This window comes from Salvia splendens, chromosome 17, assembly GCF_004379255.2.
Source record: "Salvia splendens isolate huo1 chromosome 17, SspV2, whole genome shotgun sequence".
Classification (NCBI taxonomy): domain Eukaryota; kingdom Viridiplantae; phylum Streptophyta; class Magnoliopsida; order Lamiales; family Lamiaceae; genus Salvia; species Salvia splendens.
Genome location: NC_056048.1, coordinates 14,857,825 through 14,881,594, shown reverse-complemented (window position 1 = coordinate 14,881,594; position 23,770 = coordinate 14,857,825). Strand labels below are relative to the sequence as shown.

The following is a 23,770-nucleotide window of genomic DNA, read 5'->3' as shown; positions in this document are numbered from 1 at the left end:
ATTATGGAGCAGCTTGAAGATTTTTGCAAGAGTGTAGATGATCTGGAAGCAGTAGATGTAAAGATGAATGATGAGGATAAGGCAATCCTGGTGTTGAATGCGTTGCCGAGCTCCTACGATCAGTTGAGAGATGCTATTCTCTATGGTAGGGACAAGCCTATCACATACAATGAGGTCTACACGGCTCTGATGGCAAAAGAGTTGCAAAAGTGTGGATCTAGATCAGCCGAGCCTCAGGCAGAATCTCTAAATGTCAAGAAATGGAACAACAAAAAAATTCAAGAAACCGTTTGAGAGGCCAAAAGCTGATGGATCTGGTGTCAAGGAGACAAGATCGTGTCATTGGTGTAAGAAACCGGGGCATTTGAAAAAGGATTGCTTCGGGTGGAAGAAGAAAATGGCATCTGAGGGCAAATCACACACCAATCTGGTTAGTAGTGATGGTGAAGAAGTAGCTGAGGTGATGAATGTGGTTGATAGAGTTGAGAGGGGTTCCTGGATAATGGACTCCGGGTGTTTATTTCACATTTGTCCAAACAAAGAATGGTTCCATGATCTCTCTGAAGCAAGGGGGTCAGTACTACTTGGCAACAACAAAGCTTGTGACATTATTGGAGTAGGGAGCATAAAGCTGAAGCTGTCTGATGGATCTGTTAAAATCTTGACTGATGTCAGGTGTATTCCGGAGGTTCAGAGGAACCTGATATCACTTGGAACTCTTGAAAGAAAGGGGTACTCGTTTGTTTCTGAAAATGGTGAAATGAGGGTGCTCAAGGACCAGGCAGTCAAGTTGGTGGCTCACAGAGCAGGTAGTCTTTATTATCTGCAGGCTAGTGCTGTTACTGGAGAATCTAATGACACAACCTTGAGTGAGTTAAGAAGATGGCACTTGAGGTTGGGTAATCCTGCAGATGGAACAATGAAAGCTCTGATCAGAAATGGAAGTATTGAAGTCAGAGGACATGAGCAAATGGAGAAGTGTGAAGATTGTTTGTTGGGAAAAGCAAAGAAACTATCATTCCCAACAGGTAACCATAGCTCATCCTCACCTCTTGATTACATACACTCAGATTTATGGGGGCCATCTCCTGTTAAAAGCCTTGGTGGTGGGAGATATTACATGTCCATAGTGGACGATTTCTCAAGAAAGGTATGGGTCTTTATTTTAAAAGAGAAGTCTAAAGCTTTCTTGACTTTCAAGACATGGTGTAAAGAAATGCAGACAGAAAAGGGGATGACTCCAAAGGTTCTGAGAACAGATAATGGGCTGGAATATTTGTCCAATGAGTTTGATGGGTATTGCAAGGAAATGGGCATTAAACGACACAGAACCGTTCCAGCTAATCCACAGCAAAATGGAACTGCAGAGAGATTAAATCGAACCTTGCTTGAGAGAGTGAGGTGCTTGTTATCTTCTTCAGGTATGGGAAAGGAGTTCTGGGCTGAAGCAGTTAGTACAGCTGCTTACTTGTTGAATAAGTGTCCATCCTCTGCTATTGGTGGATCTGTTCCAGATGAGAAATGGCATGGTTCAAAGTCAAACTACTCAAGGCTGAGACCTTTTGGATGTAAAGCGTTTGCACACATTAAGCAAGGGAAACTGAATCCTAGAGCATTGCAGTGTGTTATGATAGGGTATCCAAAGGGTGTGAAGGGTTATAGATTGTGGTGCTTGGAGCCAAACAACCAGAAGATCATCATTAGCCGAGATGTTGTTTTTCTTGAGGAGGAAATGCCTTTCCTGAGTCCTAAAGAGCCTGGAAACCAGGCTGATGAAGCAACTGATGTTACTAATTTTGATGTGTCATCAAGAATAAAGTCTGATGAGGCAGGTGGAGCATCTGGTATTGAACAAGACTCAGAGGATGCCCATGAGACAGCAACAAATGTTTCTCAACAGCCTCAGATGGGAAATGACAGACCAAGAAGAGAAACAAGAAAGCCAGCCAGGTTTGATGATTATGAGCTATATTATGCTCTTCATATGGCTGAGCAACTGGAGTCCACTGAGCCTAAAACCTACACTGAGGCCATGAATGGACCAGAGAAAAATCAGTGGTTGCAGGCTATGAGGGAAGAAATTGAGTCTCTAATAAACAACAGAACATGGATTCTAGTAGACAAAGCAGATTCCAGAAAAACCATTGGGTGCAAATGGGTGTATAAAAAGAAATTGGAAACAGCTGATGCACACAAGGTCAGGTATAAAGCAAGACTTGTTGCTAAAGGGTTCAATGAAGAAGAGGGGGTCGATTTTAATGAGGTATTTTCACCTGTGGTTAAGCACAATTCCATACGAATATTGCTGGCAGTGGCAGCAAGGGAAGACTGGGAATTGGAGCAATTGGATGTTAAAACGGCTTTCCTAAATGGAGACTTGGAAGAAACAATTTATATGAGTCAGCCACAAGGTTTTGAGGTACCTGGAATGGAAGAAAAGGTATGCTTGTTGAAGAAGAGTCTTTATGGACTGAAACAAAGTAGCCGACAATGGTACTTAAAATTTGGAGAAAGCTTGAGTAATTTGGGATTTGTTAGATCCTTATATGATAGCTGTGTTTTTGTCAAGAAGCAGCCTCATAAAGGACCTATCTATTTGCTCTTATATGTAGATGACATGCTCATCTCAGGACCTGATCTGACAGAGATTAAGAAGGTGAAGAAACAGCTCAGTTCAGATTTTGAAATGAAGGACTTGGGAGGTGCAAGAAGGATTCTTGGTATGGATATACTCAGAGATAGAGAAGGTGGGAGAATCTGATTATTTCAGTCAGATTATATTCACAAGATCCTCAAGAGATTCAGGCTTGACAATATGAGAAGCACCGCCACACCTCTTGCTATGCATTTCAAATTGACTAAGGAGCAGAGGGCCAAAACAGAAGAAGAAAGAAGGGAGGTGGAGCTGGTACCTTATTCTAATATAGTAGGAAGCCTGATGTATCTAATGATATGCACTAGGCCTGATCTTGCTCATGCTATAAGAACTACTAGCAGATACATGACAGACTTTGGCAAATCACACTGGAGTGCACTGAAATGGTGTCTGAGGTATCTGATTGGTACTGAAAAGTTTGGGATTTTGTACTCAAACAAGGGAGGAGATGAGAAGGAGCCCTTAGTGGGATATTGTGACTCAGATTATGCTTCAAATCTGGACACAAGAAGATCTCAAACAGGGTATGTTTTCAATTTGTATGGCTCTGCGGTTTGCTGGAAATCTTTTTTACAGAATGTGGTTGCTCTTTCATCAACTGAGGCAGAATATATTGCCTTAACATCAGCAGTTAAGGAAGGAAAGTGGCTACTGGGGTTGATAGCAGAATTTGGAGTAAACCAAGCCAGTGTCACTATATATTGTGATAATAGTGGTGCTTTGTGTTTAGCTAAGAATCAAATGTTCCATGAAAGGAGCAAGCATATCGATGTTAGGATGCACTTCATAAGGGACGAGGTGGAGTGTGGAAGGGTGAAGTTAGTGAAGATAAGTACAGAGCATAATCCAGCTGATATGCTCACAAAACCATTGAGCAAGGAGAAATTCTTGTATTGCTGCAGACTGGTTCGAATGTGTGTAGTTAATGATTGATTGTTGCTTCATCAGTTAAGGTGAAGATTGTTGGGATTGTAACTAGATGGAGCAACGTGAAGCTGCATGGAAAGGATCATGAGGATTGCTACACACAATCAAGGAAGCAAGTTCAAAAGTTGGTTAAGAGCCAACGACTACTAGCCGTCAGGTTTGGTTGTTGATAGCGGTTAAGTTTGGATTGAGCTTAGCTGCTGTAACTGATCAAGAAGTGAAATCTTGTTCACTTCATTTAGTTTTCTTGTTGTGTATAAATAGTTGTAGTCGAGCTCATTTGTAATTCAATTCGGTTTACATTGATTTCTAGATATTGAATAAAGTTTACATTCTTTCTCCAATACTTTACTCTCCCAATTTACTTCTTCATATTGTTCTTGTCGATCAATCTTCGTTTCTATCAATTGGTTTAGAGTTATAATTATAGTTTATGATATAATGGGTGTTTATATGTTTATATTAGTGGAATTAGAATTAAAGGAAATAGAAAAGTAGAAAATAAAATAAACGAAAAAGAGAAAAAGAATAAATAGGTGATGTGAAGGGTGGAGTGATACGTGTAATGTGAAAAAAATAGAAGAAAATAGAAGAGTTTTATAAAATAGAAAAAAAGGATTGGGATAGCAATAAAAAAAATTAGAACCCATCTCTTTCACCCTCTGCGTTCCTCTCTGTACTCCTCCGCTATCCTGTGCTCCCTCCGTTCAGCCACTGCGCCACCACCGTGATAACTCCGGCAACTCCACCGTGACACATGTAGCACACACCACCAACCCCAACTCCCAATTTCCCCATATTTTCTTTTTAGTTTTGGAACGCAAGGTTTTTTTTTTTTTAACAAACAATATTAGCATTACCTTATGAAAAATATATATATCCATGTTGATTGTCCACAACAAAACTCTTTATCCTTAACTATCTACCAAGTAGTACGTAGTAGATTATTTCCATAGGAATAATCCCTCAGAAGACGAAACAACGACTTACCTTCCGAGGATATTATATTGCTTCACACAACTAAGGCTAAGCACTCAAGTTCTTAACTCCATTACTGTTGAGCACATTGCACACTAAGGCTAAGCACTCAAGGCCTTAACTCCATTACTGTTGAGCACATTGCACCCTCTGGGCTCCGCCACCATACATATCTTCATCCTCGTCATATGCTTCCTGACGCTGAGCCTGCTTCCTTCTCATCTCTTCCTCAAGGTTCACATCATGCAGAGTCGTCTCCTCACACTCATTCACCTCCATGTCAGTAAGTTGTGACTGAGGCTTTGGTGGGAGTACTTTCGCCTGTCCCTGGACTTGGTCTGGACTTAACGAATCTGGAAACTCAACATTGAAATGAATATACAGTTTGCCCTTCATGAATGATCTCCTATATATAGGCATTCCTTCATCATTGATTGCCTTGTAAGAATCAGGCTTCAAAACGTCTCCAGGGTGTGACTTGATAAGAAACTGCCTGCCGTCCAAATGCATCAGTATATACTGGAAGCCACACAGTGCCTCGTTGAGTGACAATGTGCGCTCGACAAAAAGATCATCACCCTCCCCAGGGAATGTAACTTTTTGCCCATTCTGCATGCCCTTCTCAACATGGACTTCCAAGACTTTCTTTTCCTGAACCACCTGCTCACCTTTGCATTGAGGGCACCGATCTCTATCACTTATAGTCTCTCCAGTCCCTTTGCATTGATTGCAAGGATGCTGCATCTGTTGAATCATACCTGGGCCAAGCTGCCTAATTGTTACCTTCATACCATTGCCTTGACATCTTGAGCATGTTGTTGATGCTCCAGATTTTGAACCCTTCCCTTTACACTTTGAGCAGAGAACATTGCGTGACAGAGAAAGCTTCTTGCTGGTCCCTAGATACAAATCCTCAAGAGAAACCTTCAGTGGATGTACTACATCCTCTCTCCCCTTCTTTGCCTTCGGCCCCTGCTACCACCACCACCTCCAAATGAGCTACCACCAAAAAAGGATGAGAAGATGTCAAATGGGTCGTGCATGTCACCACCCTCACCCATTCCTTCTTTCAGTGCATCTTCACCATATTGGTAGTAGATTTCACGTTTCTCAGGATCACTTAGGACCTCATAAGCATGAGCAAGCTCCTTGAACTTCTCAGGATCACCGCCTTTGTCAGGATAGTTCTTGATGGATGCTTTCTTGTAGGCCTTCTTGAGATCATCGGGCGAGGCAGTCATGGGGACCCCTAGAACCTCATAGTACTTGGAGTTGTCGCTTTTCTTGGGCGCTCTCCCAAACATCTTTCCGATCAAATTCGCGCAGATCGAAAACTATACGTATAGGCTGTACGTATAGAAGCGATTGCTAGTGAGAGCAAAAGAGCTTGGAACGTAAGTTGCAAACCCACCTCCACCCAACTTTGAAAATCTTTGAAATTAGAGGTTAGGTTTTTCATAAGTTCTTTAATCTTGTTAATAAGTATAGTTTTGATGTTAATTGATGTGAATTCTTGTCCCAAGTTGAATAGAAAAGAGAATCAAGTTTGCCTTTTGTTATAGGTTTGAAAGTTTGGATTTAAAATTGAAAGTATTGTTGAAACAGGACTTTATCATGGTTTCCTTGTATGGTTTAAAGTATGAAAACATAAATTAATTGGGTATTATGTTGGAACCAAAAAATTAAGGTTCATGCAAGTGGGGGTTTTGTGATGCTTTTGTGTGACTTGGCCTTGAAAAATATGCAATTGAGGTTGTGTTGCGATATAGTTGTATGAAAATAATAGAAAAATCTGATTTTTGAGGATAGTATGTAACCATGAGATCTTAATATTGATTTTAAAGCTATCTTCTTGATGATTTTGGTATTGTATAATGTTGGGGCTGACTTGTGGTGAAGTTTGACGTTTTTGTTGATGCTTATGTAAGATGAAAATTCTTAAAAAGGATATGGTGAAAGAAGTTTAGTTGTTTGTTGATATCAAAAGGTTTGAATTGAAGTTTTAGCTTTAAAATGTCAAAAGTTTTGAGTTTAACTTTGAGGTGTGGTGGATGTCTCATAATTGCAAAACTAAATAGATTTATTTCGTGAAGAAAAATTGGAATTTTTGGGGTTTATATTTTTGGGACAGTCGGGTATACCTTTTGTTTTCTTGGAGTAGTTGATTAGCATTATCGAATTATTCTTCTTTTTCTTGATATAACAGTAACTAGAAGTGCTTTAACTTGATATATATGATTTAGTGACTTTGTTTTGGGGGAGAAATGGAGTTATGAGCTAAAGAAAGTTTAAATTCTAGCTTAATAAGACAAAATAGAATAGTAGTTGGTTTTGTTTTGTGATTTGAGTGTTAAACGTGTGTGCTTATTTAAAAATAGGCGAACCTTATTCGAGTGCAAGTAACAAAGGAAATGATAGGATGGAGTAAACGAATAAGAAAAGGGGTTTTATTGACATGGACATGTAGTGTACTCGTATTCTAGAATTTAATGTTATTAACTTTGATAAATAATATTGTTATGTGCTTTTATGATTTGTTTGCTTATGCAATGGAGCTTAAATATAATTGTGGGAAATATGAGACTTCTCTAAGTCTATGTGATATTGTGGAATAGTTGAATAGTGATCAGAGTTTTTGTGGACTGTATAATTTAATGTGGATCTGACAGGAACAAGAACGGTATATTGAAAGGTAAGATGGTTGAGATTGTTGGTTTCATATATTGAAATTTTGAACATGCCTATGATATGCAAAGTAATTTAAATGCATTTATGTGATTCAAAGAAACTATGTGCCTAAAACGATCCAAAGTATATTGTTTATTTTCAAAAGCTGTATATTGTGTTGATTGATCGATAAAGTGATAAGTTGTGCTAAAGAAATTATCAATATGTTATGAATGTTATATGATGATTAATCCGACAGGTAACATGTTAATATCGAAAGTATAGTTCGATTGTTATGATTATGTTTGTTACATGATTTGACACAATTTTTATTATAAAGATTGGTAATATTGATGATATCAGATTGGGAGGTAAATAGGAATAGATGTATACAACATTCTGTTAGAGTTTGTATACTAGAAATCATCTTTCGAGTGATTGAATACTGTAAAACTCTATATGATATTTTCCAAAGGAATGAAATAAATTATTTTTGTCATAATGTTGTTATATTTTACATTTAATGGATGTTTATTGCATATTTAAATGTATAAGCAACATAACAAAGTCTAAGTCTTTGTTTTAGTAGACCGGTTGTGGGCGGCGTCCACTTTAAGGTAACACGGTCAGTTCTAAACAAAGAAAAAGAAGAATTTCACCACCTAGATAGGCCTAGACTACCTATCGTGAAAGGTTGCAATGTCAGTCCGCATATTTCTAAGCTTTACTGAAATAAGATGACATTGGTATGGTAAAACACTGAATTGGATCTAACGGCAAGACGAGTCTTTATGTTATCTACTGAAAGATGAGGTCTTGATAATTAATTTTCTTAATCAATGTACGTTAGCATTGAGCATACGGTATTGATTATGCACTACTTTGACTTACCAAAAGATGCGGGTTTTTCGCAACCCAAGAATCCTGGTATATTGGGTAGTGGTTAGGGGTAGGTCGATACGATATATCGTATCGAAAACGCTGTATCGTATATCGTATCGAAAATATCGATATGAAAGAATTTCATATCGTTATCGTATCGAAAGTTTCGATATATCGAATTTCGATATATCGAACTTTCGATATGGAGGATATCTATATCGTTATCGTATCGATATTTCGATATATCGTACCGAAATTTGATATATCGAAAATATCGATATATATCGTATATTCGATATAAACGATATATCGTACCGAAATTCGATATATCGAAAATATCGATATATATCGTATATTTGATATATATCGTATACTCGATATAAAACGATATATCGAAAATATCGATATATATCGTATATTCGATATAAAATGATATATCGCGATATAAGGAAATTCATATCGTTATCGTATCGAAAACTTACGATACGATATCGTTTCGTATCGAAAATTACGATATATCGAAAATCCGATAATTTTTCGATATTTTTCAATACGATACGAGCGATATATCATTTTTTCGATATTTTTCCCCAGCCCTAGTAGTGGTGATTAATATCTAGCGGTGCTAGGATTGCTATTATATTGAATCGTGCGCGAGGTGAGTCTCGTTTGATAACATCCACAAGAGGAGCTCGAAACAAGGTTTCATTATTCGGAACCTAGCTAGTTGGAGCTTGATTACTCTATGAATAATGAATAAGCGTTTCTTGCTAAGTCCACTCTTGGAGTTAATAATATGTTAATTAATTAAGTCTATAGCAGACATTAATTAATTAATGGATGTTTCTATCTTAAGCACGGGAAATGTCACGCCCGCATATTCTAAGGATAGAAAACGCGGTTGATCGTGACTAGGGGAGGGTTAAAGAAGCGGGGAAGAAAGGGGAAAACAACACAACTCGACCATAGCTCGAAACAAATGGGAATAGCTCGAATCAAATCAGAGTACCATTTCAACAATCAACAACTCCAAATGAAATATCTCAACAATACACGAATTCGAAAGAAACAATATTTAGCGGAAGCATTTCGAGAGTAGAATAATGCTATGTATGAAGACACAACATATTCTAGACATTTGACAGACATTCTTCACTTTTATGCTCAACACCCACCGCGCTCGTCACCGCTCAACCTGCACATAGGGAAAACACATGCAGGGCTGAGTACTTGATGCACTCAGTTGACTCATGCCGAAAACATTTTCAATAAAAATATTTATCATGTCATTAATGAGTGACCTCAGGGTTTTAACTTTGAAAGAGCCCGAGTCACAAAAACATTTCACCAACATCATCATCGCCATCAACCTCAACATCATCATACCATATCTGAACATACATGACAAGGAATGTGGCCACATTCCAAGCCACTAGACCGGCCAACTCAAAGAGATAGCACACGATCTACGGGGTGTACACTAGCCTGAGTAGGGACTCACTCCCTAGTCAGACCCGAATTCGATTAACCATACATGGCAAAAGCCACTTCAGATAGGTCCCATAGCAACACAAAAATATGGCATGACAAACATATTTCGCAAAAATAAATATATTTAGGACATAGTCCTTATTTAAAAAGAAAGTCCACCTCAATCGTTTAACTCATCAACTTGTACTTCCATTCCGTTCTCAAATAGCATGCCAAAAATGACCCCCCTTCGATCTTTCTTGAGAAATTCGGAAATTCTCGCGTGTTACTCATAAATTTAGCCCACATCACATATCCAGCTTGCCCAATTAATTTAATACACGAACAGATTTGAAATCCTTTAGCCCAACTATTTCACTTGACCCAAAACATTTAAATATAACAAGGCCTAAAACTTGTTTAACTTTTGTCACCTTACGTGACGAGTGGAGTTTCCAAAAAATGGGATTTGAAGTCCCCTTCTTGAGCCAGCTCCCCCCCCTCCGTCTGGTTTCTCCCTCTTCTTCTTCAGCTCTATCTCCGATCCAAAATAAAAAAGAGAACTCGACGTTGCCCCAGCTCTTTCTCTCTCTCTTTTTCTCTGTCCGTAAGCAGGATTCGCAGCGCCGTTGCTGCTCGTCTTGGCCGCTGATCCAGAACGTCGCGCCTCGCCATTTCTATCTCCTTCGCGCCTTCTTGTGTCGAATCCACTGCGCCTCCGTCTCCGTCATTTCCTCCCTCTCTTTCTTCCACAATTTCACTCTCATCTTCTTCTCTAAACTCTCTAAATCTTCCTTCTCCAATCTTTCACAAAATCAGAGGCTCGCTCATGTCTCCAATCTCTCGGCATAACTTGGCACCGCCGCCACTGTTCTTCGCTGATTTGCCGACGTGAGCTGCTGTCCGCCACTGCACTTCCGCTGCACGGCTGTTGTCGTTCGCGCAGCTACTGCCCCTCTGTTCCCAATCTCGCTCTCTCTGCCCTCCGATCTATACTCCGTCGTCACCGTCGGCGAGCTCGAAGGCTCAGCTCTCCGCCTATCTCCTTCTCTCATCGCCGCTGCAATATTTCCGAGTCACCGCCACCGTTGCTGGATCGTTGCCGCCCCGCTGCAGCCGCTGATCGGATGTCGTAATTGACTCAAAAATAAGTTGGGAACTTGTAACTGTCACTACCTAAATATAAACATATATATATTCAACAAACTCCAAATTAAAAAGGGTTGAATTCTTGATCAACACATAACATCCTTGAGAAGCTTATACCTTCAGATTGCTTGCCGCGGAGAAGATACTTTTCCGGCGGCCTTTCCCGCAGGAGATCCTCCTTTCTTGCCGCCGGAGCTGCTTAATTCCGCCGATGATGAATTCCTTTTCTCGCATTGTCACCAATCGCATACTTGAATACTCTCTCCATACTCACCGTAGTAATTACTACAATATCTAATTAATCATCCAAATTGGGTAAGTTACGAATGTAGCAATGGTGGCGGCAGTGAGAGCATCGGAAAAGCTTGTCGGAGAAGCCTACGTCGCCGCACAAACAACAAAACGTGAAATCCGTCGAAGTCTTGAAATTTGTGAAAATAAAAAGAAGTTGATTGGGAGTGATGAACGTGGGATCATGGGAAACCGATTTCATGGAATGGGGAGTAGAGACCGATTTGTTCTCTTCTTCCGGATTTTGTGGAACAGATTTGACAAACAAACACACGACAAAATCAGGAAATTAACTGGGCTGATTTGTAGAAAATAATGAAGTTGAATTAGGGCTCAAAATAATAAATGGGCTTCCTCGAGAAAATCAGTTGGACTTGTAAAAGAATAAATTTAATAGGTCCAAATATGTATTTTTTTTTCAATAAGGAAACAAAGGCGAATTTTTCAGGTGTACAAACGACGTCCTTTCAAGAATAAATAAAACGGTAGAAAAAGTCGGGGTATTACAGGAAATAAATGACAAACAAATGGAAACCCGAAATACTTGTAATTTTGGATTTGGATGGGTAGTGCAATATTACTTCTGTAGTGGTTGCTCGTAATATTCCAATATAAGCTTATATTAAATTGTGGGTTCAATTTAATTAGTAAAAAGCTAATTGGGGGAGGCCATATCCAAATTCTTCCATAGATCCCTAACTGGGCCCAATACGTGACTAAATATAAATCGGAGAATAAAGGAGACAGAAAATACACATTATTTTCCACAAAAAGTTTCGTCCAGCTCCTATCCATCATAGGGGACGATTTTTGCTCTCCTCCGTGAGCAGTTTTTGTCTTCTTTATTTGAGTTCTAGTATTCTGGTGAGATCAGGCCACACTGATATCAGATTACAGTCTGGGAACCAGTCAGAAGATCCGTGGTTTAGTACGCAAGATCTTCACGTGGAGAAGACGCGAGCCATCTTCTATTCTTAAGTGAATCAATGAGGTAAATAGATCTTCTAAATAGATCAGAATTTTATGTGATCCGTTAGAACGCACGCTTCCGCTGCGAACCCCAACACATTCTAGGTAATAAAGTGATTGTTTCGTAATAGAATTATAAGTTGAAATCTTAGGGATTATATTTTGGAATGCGATTAAACTAAGAGCTTAAGCTCACTCCCCATTCTTCCCCCTTTGCAGAGTATAGTAGCGAGAGATCTCGCTAGTTGGGCAGCTGCGCGTGTCAAGTCACTATCTCTTTTGTCGATAAAGTTGAAGTGCTATACGTTGTTGCATGCTTAGTTGAGGTTTTATAAATATGTATAGTTGGGTAGATTATTTTCGGTTGTAGCATGTTACTAAGTATGTATTAGGGTGTGTCTGGTTATGTCTAAAAAAAACAATATGCAGATAGAAAGTCAGGTTATTAATAAGAGGTTGAACGTATCAAAAATGTGACACCAATTGTTCGTTTTCATAAAATGAGTAAGGGGTGTTACAATATCCTTTAACATATGACAATTATATATACCAATTTTTACATTTACATTCACAAATAAATGTGTACTATAGGTTACTGCTAATAATATGTTAAAAATAATTTAATCAAATACATTACAATTTAAAAAGTATTTCTTCCATCTCATATAAGATGACACATTTCTCGGATTTGGAATTGGAGTTGGAATTAAATTCCTATTCCAAATCCTATAAATTCCAAAATTTGAATTTTAAAGTGAAAACAAATATTTGAAATTTCAAATATTTTAAAATTAGATACTCACTCCATCTGCAATTAGGAGTTTCGTTTTATCATTTTAGTTTGTCTGCAATTAGGAGTCATGATTCACTTTAACAATAAATGGTAGGTAGATCTCACATTTCACTAACTCATTACACTTACATTTTATTATAAAACTAATTCTCCTTCCGTTCTAAAAAAATAAACACACTTGTAAATGACACAAGTTTTAATGTGCAATTAGTAAAGTAAGAGAGAGAGGGGGAAAAGTAAGAGAGAGAGAGGGGGAAAATGTAGTGGAAGGAGTGTTAGTGGATTGTATGGTCCACATTATAAATGATGTGCATGATTATTATTTATTGAAAACATTCTATATTTGGACTTGGTCGAATTTTGGAGGACGACAAAAAATGATAAAACTAGTCTACTTTTTAAGGACGGAAGGAGTATATAAAAATGTGTCACGTCCGCCCTTTCTAAGGATAGAAATAACGGTTTATCGCAACTGGGGTGGGATATACGAAGCGAGGAAGAAAGGGGATTTGAGACAATATCACACTTGGACAACAATAGACTGAATAGTAATTTATTTAATTATAAAAAATGATGTATCATAGTGATCGAGTTTCAATGTATCTCGGTGCGCAACACATTATTCAAAAGATAAATAGTTCAGCGAAAAGAATGGAATCATGTATGAAGACACGATCCATTCGGTACGGATAACAAGTAGACTTCAGAGGCTCCACTCAACACCCACCACGACTTGTCAATGCTCAACCTGGACATAAGGAAAACATATGCAGGGCTGAGTACTTGAAAAGATACCCAGTGGACAGTTGCCGAAAGTATTTACATAAAAATAATTGTGAAGCCAATTTCAAGTGAGCTTGGGGTTTAGCTTTCAAAATAACCCAAGTACACAAAATATTTCCACTTTCATCAAAATCGTCTGGCCATACATTTTCCATCAACCATACCCTATCTGAAGGTAATCCCCGTGTACCGGGAATATGGCCACATTCCACGACGGTCACTAGACCAGCCAAATACGCGAAAAATGGCTCACGGTCCCCACATGGTGATCACTAGTCTATGCGGGGTTTGCGACCCACACTTAAACCCAAATTCGATTAAACCTCTGGCAAAAGCCAGTCATCTAACACACAGTCAGGCATCCGACACACAGTCAGGGAAGATAGGTATTCCACAAAATCCAAAACACGGCATGACAACCATTCATTTCACGTCAAAGTATTTATCATCATTGGGAACAAAGCCCAAAATATTTCATGAACGGTACTTAAAAGAAAGCCCACCTCGTTCACTTAAGAGATCTCGCACTTGCGTATTTCCTCTTTCCGGATTAGAGTCGTACGGAACAAACCCCTTTTAAACAACAAGGTAGTAACACAACAATCAGCGTGAGAAAACTACTAATTAGAATGCATGCACCCTAATTAAAGCCTTTTATCTCGTTTCTCGATTATTCGCATATTCTCAATTATTCGGCTGTCACCCAAGACGTCGCGTGCGACGCCGGTCAGCCGCTCACGCCCATGTTTCCTCTGTTGGCTCCTCGTATTTTTCACCATGATGTCAAATTAATTCCCAAAATTTATTTAAGCGCATAACTGAATTATCACAACAATTTCCCTTTGTAAAAAAATTATAAATTCCGGACTTGGGATGAATTATTCGTACTTCAAAATTATTCCGGGATTTAATTAAATAATTCTCCATAATTAAATTAATTATTGACCCAAGATTTAATTATTTCATGCCCAAAGTAATTTAGACCAACCCACCTTATTCCTCCATTTTAAAATGATGATGCCCAACTCCATTAAAAGAAAAGAGAGCCCAACAATTATACTCCATCCTCTACAATCGGTCAACTCTCTCCTTCCACCTCAAAACTCTCAACACAAACCCCAATTCACCGTCGCCTTCTCTGAATTCGTCGGGAATGGCGCTACTGCTTCCACCACCGTCGATTTCCGATTCAAACCGCAGTTCTCCTCTGATGATTCCGCGAATTATTGATGTTAGTAAATGCAGGAAAATACAGATCACGACACAGAGAATTTTACGTGGTTCGATTTACTGAGGTAAATCTACGTCCACGGGGAGAAATGGGGGCAGGTTTGTATTGCTTGATCTGGAATTACAGCTTACAACACAGACTTGCTATATGGTATTTTTCTCTAGAGAGCTTCTAACCCCTTTCTATCAGATCTAAGTTCTATTTATACATTGGACTAAGATCGTGGCTTACATCATCACTCTAGGTCGTGGAGGTCGTGTAGGTCATGGCCTAAGATCGTGGCCTGAGTTGACGCCACGTGGTAGTGGGTATGTTGGAAGTCGTGGAAATCCTGCATGGGTCCACTAACTCCTTGTTCGGTCGAAAACTGAGACCGAACTGCTTTGGTTGCCGATCTGAGAGTAGAGCTTGATGCCGACCTAAGAGCAGAGCTTGATTGGTTGGCTTTTGCCGAGCTGTAGGCTGAGGCCGAACTCTTACTGAGACCGAACTGCTTTGGTTGCCGATCTGAGAGCAGAGCTTGATTGGTTGGCTTTTACCGAGCTGTAGGCTGAGGCCGAACTCTTTGGTAATGCCGAACTCATACTCTTCCTTGGGCTTTGGGCTGATGGGCCGTCACTGCTGTTGGGCTTGTTTAGTCCGTACCCCATCACTACCCCCCCCGAAAGACGAAGTGAATCACTTCGGCGAAGCGAGTCACTTCGGCATTCTGGATAAAGGTACGGGGGAGGCTGACGTCAGGGGACGTGCCGTGCACGTGACTGCATTAAATGCGACAGTAAAATCCGGCCGTTGAATCCTGAAAAGGTGGGATTCGAAACGGTGCGACGATTTTGAAATCTTCGCCGAATCTGATAAATACCTCCCTTCTTCATCATTGAAGCACTTTTGCGACTGCTTCTTCTGCACTCTATCTCCTTTGCGAAAAAGATTTTCTTCCGCTTTCAAAAATTTCCTCAGATTTTGCAAAGAGTAAGGACCATGTCTGCTTCTTCTTCGTCTGAGTCTGGTAGCGGTGGTGAAGGGGGTAAGGGGTCTTCTAGCCGGAAAGAATCCGGGGAGAAGACCGTAGAGTATTTTCACAGTATCTTGAGTAAGGATACTGTGATATCCCTTCACGAAAAATACTCTTTTCCTGGGGGGGAGGTTGCGATTCCCGACGACCTTTATAGGGCGGACTCGCCGCCGGAAGGTTACGCCACCGTCTACGAAGCCAGCTTAGAATGCGGGCTTCGTTTCCCCCTTCCCCTTGCCTTTGTAGAGTTGCTAGATTTTTTTCAACTCCCTTTAGGTCAGGTGACTCCGAACTCTTGGAGGCACTTATCGGCTTTTGCTGCCGAACTGCGTAGGCTAGATAAGGATCTGTCTCTGAGGGCAATCCTTAATTTTTTATCAGAGTACCGCGAATTATTGATGTTAGTAAATGCAGGAAAATACAGATCACGACACAGAGAATTTTACGTGGTTCGATTTACTGAGGTAAATCTACGTCCACGGGGAGAAATGGGGGCAGGTTTGTATTGCTTGATCTGGAATTACAGCTTACAACACAGACTTGCTATATGGTATTTTTCTCTAGAGAGCTTCTAACCCCTTTCTATCAGATCTAAGTTCTATTTATACATTGGACTAAGATCGTGGCTTACATCATCACTCTAGGTCGTGGAGGTCGTGTAGGTCATGGCCTAAGATCGTGGCCTGAGTTGACGCCACGTGGTAGTGGGTATGTTGGAAGTCGTGGAAATCCTGCATGGGTCCACTAACTCCTTGTTCGGTCGAAAACTGAGACCGAACTGCTTTGGTTGCCGATCTGAGAGTAGAGCTTGATGCCGACCTAAGAGCAGAGCTTGATTGGTTGGCTTTTGCCGAGCTGTAGGCTGAGGCCGAACTCTTACTGAGACCGAACTGCTTTGGTTGCCGATCTGAGAGCAGAGCTTGATTGGTTGGCTTTTACCGAGCTGTAGGCTGAGGCCGAACTCTTTGGTAATGCCGAACTCATACTCTTCCTTGGGCTTTGGGCTGATGGGCCGTCACTGCTGTTGGGCTTGTTTAGTCCGTACCCCATCAGGTAGAAATTATACCTCAGTGAATAGAACTCGGTTGTGGAGTTTGTAAGGCCGAAAAGATGAGTTCCTTGACAGATACTGAATGTTAAATGTTCATGCTTTGGATTTGGGTAGAAATTTTACATTTGTTTGATTTCAATACAAGTGGTGACAGTTTGATATACCGAAGTGACCTGAGAAGAGAGATAATGTGATGTATGCGTGATGTGTGTGTGCAGGTGCAGATCAAACAGGTACAGAGGATTTACTCAACCGCTACGCCCAGCAAATCTCTACACTAGCTGAATATGTCATTGGGACACTCTCAATCGCTTCAAAACCTTAACTCATTTACTATTGGCTAGTAGCCAATAGGGTAGTAAGGATTGATCTCAAAGAGACGAAAGGGGTTAGCAAGTGTTCAGAGAATTTGAAAGGGGTTGGCTGTTGCCACGCAACTCATGTGTTAAGACTTGTTTAACTACTAGACTCCGAGGAATTTAAAGGTAACTAATCTACCTACTAGACCTAGGAAACAGGAAAAGGACATACGCATGCATGGCTAACGGCAATGAAATTTAACTACAGAATTTAGATAACTAAACTACTGGGTCAAGCAAACGGATTTCTGAAAACAGCTGAACAATACGTAAACATGCTGTGGGGACCATTTTCTGAAAAACTGCAGAAAGTAAACAACGGCCAGCGGCAGATCAGACTTCTAACTAACTTCTAACTTCTAACTTCATCTTCATCTTCTTCAACGATCCACGCAAACACAAATGAAAACAGAGCATCAAACATGTGAAAACAGAGCAATCTCAGATCTGACCTCAAACATTACGATTAAGCATAAAAACTACTAGATCTAAACTACTAGGCCGAGCAAAATAAGTAAAAAACAGTAAATATCCATAATCATGCAAATCAGAACTTCACGTCTCAGATCCACAACTATGATCAACAATTCAACTCAAATCAACAAAAACCAACTCCGATTACATTTAGATCCATACTCCTCAATTCAAATTCAGCCGAGTCAACAATAAATCAACTCCTATCTCGACTCCAAATCAAACACCAATTGCGAAAAACATCCAAATCAGTAAAAACCAACAATCAAACATCAAGCAACTGAATAGTACACAGAAACTTCCATAGCCACGAAATTAAGGTTCAACACCGAAATATTAAATGCCGAACTTCCAACAGAAGAAGTTCACGACGAGCAAAAATAAAGAAATTGTATCTTCGCCCTTCGTAAGGACGGTGTTACACCATGGAAACTGAACTAGACCACCCTAAACTCCCAGAATTACCCCATTGATGTTAAGTGCGCAGAGAAATATGTGTGTGAAGTGAAGAGGAACGAGCTAAGAGCGAAAAGTGAATGTGTGAGAATGATGATAACCCTCTTCATGATTGTATCTCTATTTATAGTTGAGGCTCGGACTCCTAGGGTACTCTCCCTTTATGATTTGTCACTTTTGTCCTTACTAGAAGATCCTTCAAAAGATGCTTTTCTGCTCACAGCTGTTTCCGCCTTTGCTCCTGTAATCCTCTGGGTCAGGTTGCAAGTTGGCTTCTTCACTCCATTTTCCTTCGATTTCCTCTGCCTGGTAAATTTTCCATTCACTCCCTGGGTCTGGCAGATTCTCTACGCACCTAAACTTATAAATGTATGTTAGTTCATGAAAATCACAGAATTTAACCACATAACCGATGCATGAAATGAGCCTTATCATATACGAATTGATGAAATGGATTACCTAGTTTGGAACTGAATTGAGAATTCGGCAGCTCTTCGAATTCTCGGTTTCCGTCGTGAATCTTTTGAGAATTCTTCCATGAGTTCTCGATTGTCAAAGAATTGGAAAACGAAAGCAAAATGGAATGGATATTACCGTGACTTGGAATGGCAGAAACTGGGAAATCAAAAGCTCTTCTACTTGAAGAGGTCACCTTAAAGTAGACGACGCCCACAACCGGTCTACTAAAACAAAGACTTAGACTTTGTTAAGTTACTTATGTATTTAAACATGCAATAAACATCCATTAAATGTAAAAACATAACAACATTATGACAAAAATAATCTGTTTTATTTCTTGGAAAATAAAATAAGAGTTTTTACCGTATTCAATCACTCGAAAGGTGATTTCTAATATATAAACTCTAACACTACTCTCCTCTCTCGGCTCTCTCTCACTTTGTTTTGCTTGGAAATGTAGATTGTGAAAAGTGGGGATGGAGAGTGAGACTGCCGTGAATTATATGAGGGAGTAGAATATGGGAATTCAATTACCACTTAATTGGGTGATTAATGGGTAATTAGTGGCTGCATTCAACCGTGATAAATCCTCATGATTATGATTAAATTTGGGTGTTTTAATTTGCAGGTAACGGCTGGGAGAGTGGGATGGAAGCTGGAGCAGATTTTGAAGAGTAGGAGTTTTTGCTAGGAACGACAATACCGTGAAGAAGAAAAGGAAAAGAATTGGGCTCAAAAGATCTCCCACAATTTTATTTGATTTGATCGAACTCATTTAGTTGGAAATGAGAGCCCAACTTGTAATTATTTATTTGATTTGGACTTCCATTATTTTCCATGGCCCAAAGCCTTTTTGTAAAATAAACATTGGACTCTATTTAATTGCGAAGCCCAACTATTTACTTTACTTTTCGCATATCTTTTATTAATTAGAGTTCACGGAAAACTTTAATTCATTTCGTCGGCCCGTTCCCAACCAAGATTAAAATAACGCAACCAATTAATATTTAATGTTTTTCTAGATATTAATTCTTCAAAAATCGATCCATACTTCAAAGCACGCCACGTACTCCGTAGTACTTCCAATTAAATTCCACAAAGATCGAAAATAATATTCTTTTCCACCGAAACAAAACACTCTCCATAATATTTAGAACACCGTACACACTTCCCTTCGCGCAATCCAACCAAAAGAAATAGCCCCTTGGTGTTATGCCAAGTACTATAATAATTCACCGCCAAAGAATATTATTCGTGCACAAGCCCGAAATATTTAATTCCTCGCTCCGCGAGAAATTAAATATTAATTTTCAGAAAATTCCAAATAATCACGATATCGCATTTTAAAAAAAATATTACTTGGAAATTTCGCGGGTGTTACAAAATGAATCTCACATACCACTATTTTTTTCCACCCACTTTCCTTTAAATTTCTTAAAACTTATGCCGAACTCAAATGACTTTTGTAGCAGGACGCAGGGATACCACTTAAACACACACCATACACAGACATAACACATTGCTATAGACAATGCACAAGATCCACACAGAACTCAAAATACACTAAATACACACAAATGAGCTTAAACACACAACACAAACTCCGCAGCCATCAATACATTCACACATGTAAGTCAAAATATGTAGAAAATTACATAATCTATATACATAAAAGTTAGTTATTTTAAAAAATTAATGCTTAAGTTTTGGTTAATTTTTTAACTTATCAAACAAAAATTTGGAAATGAAATATTATTTCAAATTAATTAATTAATTTTATCAAGCAAAGCATTTTAAATTGATTCTAATTATTAAAGTGTTATACTCAATTGCATAAAATTTCAACTGAGAAAGTATTCTTATCCCCTTAATACCATATATTATAGTGTGTAGTTTATATGTGCAATGTCACGTGTTTTGGTAGTACTCAATTTTACAGTTATATCAAAATTTAAAATATTTACTTTAACTATGAAATTTAATTTAAAGAAGTATGATAATTTAAAAATGGAATTCAGTTTAAAATTCAATTATTTTGTAGATTCAAATAATAAATTAGATTTTAAAGACATCAAGTTCCGTCCACATTTCGAATTCCATGTTTAATCCAACGTAATTATTTTGGAAGTGTAGCTTCAGAAATTGAACTGAACTGTATAACATTACTATTGTAGGCTTGTGAGAGCTAAAAGTATTCTGACGCCCCGGCCAAGAGATATGGCTTTGCAATGCAAACAACTAAAAAATGTGATTGACGGCCAAGAGATATGGCTCAGTGATTGACGCCCCGGCCAAGTCTCTTCTTCCAGCATGACTCAACCCGACCCAGTGTCTACCGAAACCTTAATGTCCGAAGCAATTATTGCAAATCCTCCCGCTTTCGGTTAGTTATTTGACGGTTCATATGTAACACCCCGACTTTTTCTACCATTTTATTGTGTTCTTGAAAGGACCGTCGTTTGTGCACTTGAAAATTTTTCGACCTTGTTTCTTTTGTCGTGAGACGAATTTTACTTTTTGAGCCCATATAATTCTTCCTCCTTTGAGCCCAAAACTAGTCTCTTAATTTTAAATCCAAGGATATCTATCACTCTTCAATATCAAATTCACGATAGTTATCTAAAATCTCTCCAACCACCAAATCCATCAATGCCTATTAGTTTTGGCCTATATATATCCAATCAATTCCACAATTTAAACCATTCTCTCAAAATTCCAAGAAACAAAACGTGAGGGAGAGAGAGAGACGACAGAAGTTCCAGCAGCGAGGGACAACAAGAAAACGAGGATCATTCCCCGCCACATTCAGCGCAGAGTATTCTGGAATTGACTGGAAACGCAGCGAGGACGACGGTGTGGTTCCGAACGGAGCGATAGAGATGTGCCGAACAGCGGCGGACCGTAGCAGTGGCTGTTGCGGCTGCTCATGACGGACAGTAGCTATGATGACGGAGAATTACACGAGGCAGCGGCGCAAATTGTGTGAGAGAGGTAGGAAGGAATTTGAGTTTCTCTGATTTTAGTTTGGAAATTTGTGTGTGTGTCTGTGAAATCTTCATTTTGGTTGTTGGCGAAATTGAGGGATTTTGAGTGTGTTCATTGTTTGAGATTTACAGTAGAGAGAGAGTTGAGGGAGAAAAGGGGCCGACGAATTTTAAATCTGGAGTATAAATTGTATTATAATGAAATCCTTTAATATTTGACTTCTTAATATATACTCCCTCCGTCCCATGCTACTCGCACTTTTCATTTTAGGCCGTAAATTTGAGATTGATTTTTTTGTGTAATTAAAAAAGAATTTTAGGTGTAATGAGACATCACTTAATAAAAGAGCTCTTAACTTAAACTAACATATTAATTAAATGCATTAATTCTAACTTAAATTATAAATAATGTAAGGACTTTGTGACGAGCCGAAAAGCAAACGTGCGAGTAGCACGGGACGGAGGGAGTATTACTTTAATACATTGAGCTTGATTTAAAAATCTAGTTGAGGGAGTATACAGTACATGTATTTTGGAAAAGGGAGTACATAACTTTAATTATTATAATTCTTATGTTCTTTTGATGTTTGTTCTAAAATGGAGGGTGTGTTGTACGTGTAATTGGAGTGGAGTATTTTGGGTCAGTAGTTATCTAATTTGGACTGGGGAGTAATCGTTTCACTTCCTTTCTTTTTGGGGCTGTTGGAATTAATCGGATTAATCAAGTTTTTGACTGGAATAGAAAATGCGATCCTACCCATGAAAATAATCGAAGTCTTAGGATGCATGCATCTTATTTATTTACTTGATTCATTGTGTTGATTTATGTGTTATTTAAATGCTAAAGGTGATTCCTTGTAAGCGAGACGTGATATCAAGGGAAAGAAAATAATTTCGGATTAAGAACTTGAGGTGGACTTTCTTTTTAAATAAGGGCTATGCCCTAAGTATATTTTTATGTGAAAATGATATGAATATTTGTCATGCAGTGTTTTGTTTTATTCTATGGAACCTATCTGATGTGGCTTTTGCCATCTATGTATAATCGAATTCGGGTCTAACTAGAGAGCGAGTCCCTACTCAGGCTAGTGTACACCAATGGGGACCGTGAGCCGTCTTTTGGGTCGGCCGGTCTAGTGACTTGGAATGTGGCCACATTCCTTGTCATCAATGGATCAGATATGGTAGACATCTATGGGAAAATGACTGCAGTCACAAATTTTTACAATGGAAATTATTTTAGAGTCTTGGGAATTTCTAAAGTTAAAACCCCAAGGTCACTCAATGGTGGCATGATAAATACTTTTTATAAAATGTTTTCGGCATGAGTTCACTGAGTGCATCAAGTACTCAGCCCTGCATTTCTTTTAAAAATTTGCAGGTTGAGCGTGACGGGTGTGGTGGGTGTTGAGCAAGACTGTTGAAGAAATCTAAGTATTTAGAATGTGTCATGTCTTCACACGTGGCATATTCATTCTCTCAAATGCTTCCGCTAAGTAGTTGTCCTTCTTTGAGTCCTTGTATCGCTGAGATAATATCCATTTTTGAGTTGTTGATTGTTGAGATACTCTGATTTTATTGGAGCTATTCCCTTTTGTTTCGAGCAATGGTCGAGTTGTGTTGTTTTCCCCTTTCTTCCCCGCCTCTTCAATCCTCCCCTAGTCGCGATCGACCGTGTTTTCTATCCTTAGAAAATGCGGGCTTGACATCATCGTTCCATTTTAAATCTAACAACATAGATGGGCCTTCAACTTCGTTGTTTGCACATTTGCGGTTCCTTAGAAAATAGTAATTTAATGGGAAGCCCTTAATTAAACTTTACACTTTGGTATATTTTCACATTCTATATAAATAGCAGACACCTAGAGATAGTAAATATAATGATTGTGCATATACTATTATATCTTTCGCCTAAATAGTATAAAATCAAGTTTATGCACTTACATAATTCCTTCACATTAATATAATTTATAATCGAATTTATATTGATACTCCCTCTGTCCCATTAGAAATAAAACATTTTCCTTTTTTGTTTGTCCCATTAAAAATGAAACGTTTCCTTAAATAAAAACAATACTATATCTATTTTTTCATCTCTCTTACTTTATTTTCTCTTCATTAACTCACAAAACAACACTGCATAAAATCTCATGCCAAAAACCAAATGTTTCATATT

At 38.8% G+C, this 23,770-nt stretch overlaps 1 protein-coding gene, 1 long non-coding RNA gene and 1 pseudogene across 2 annotated transcripts; 2 read left to right on the top strand and 1 right to left on the bottom strand.

The window, feature by feature from the left end:
* Positions 1-2,815: 2,815 nt before the first annotated feature.
* Positions 2,816-3,589, top strand: LOC121774356 (secreted RxLR effector protein 161-like). Its single transcript, XM_042171246.1, has one exon. The coding sequence runs from the start codon at positions 2,816-2,818 to the stop codon at positions 3,587-3,589; it is 774 nt and encodes a 257-aa protein (XP_042027180.1).
* An 896-nt stretch (positions 3,590-4,485) lies between these two features.
* On the bottom strand, positions 4,486-5,882 carry LOC121774759 (annotated as a pseudogene).
* A 15,458-nt stretch (positions 5,883-21,340) lies between these two features.
* On the top strand, positions 21,341-23,206 carry LOC121774788. Its single transcript, XR_006045022.1, has 2 exons — positions 21,341-21,601; positions 22,976-23,206. It is a non-coding gene; the product is annotated as an uncharacterized LOC121774788 (long non-coding RNA).
* Positions 23,207-23,770: the final 564 nt, after the last annotated feature.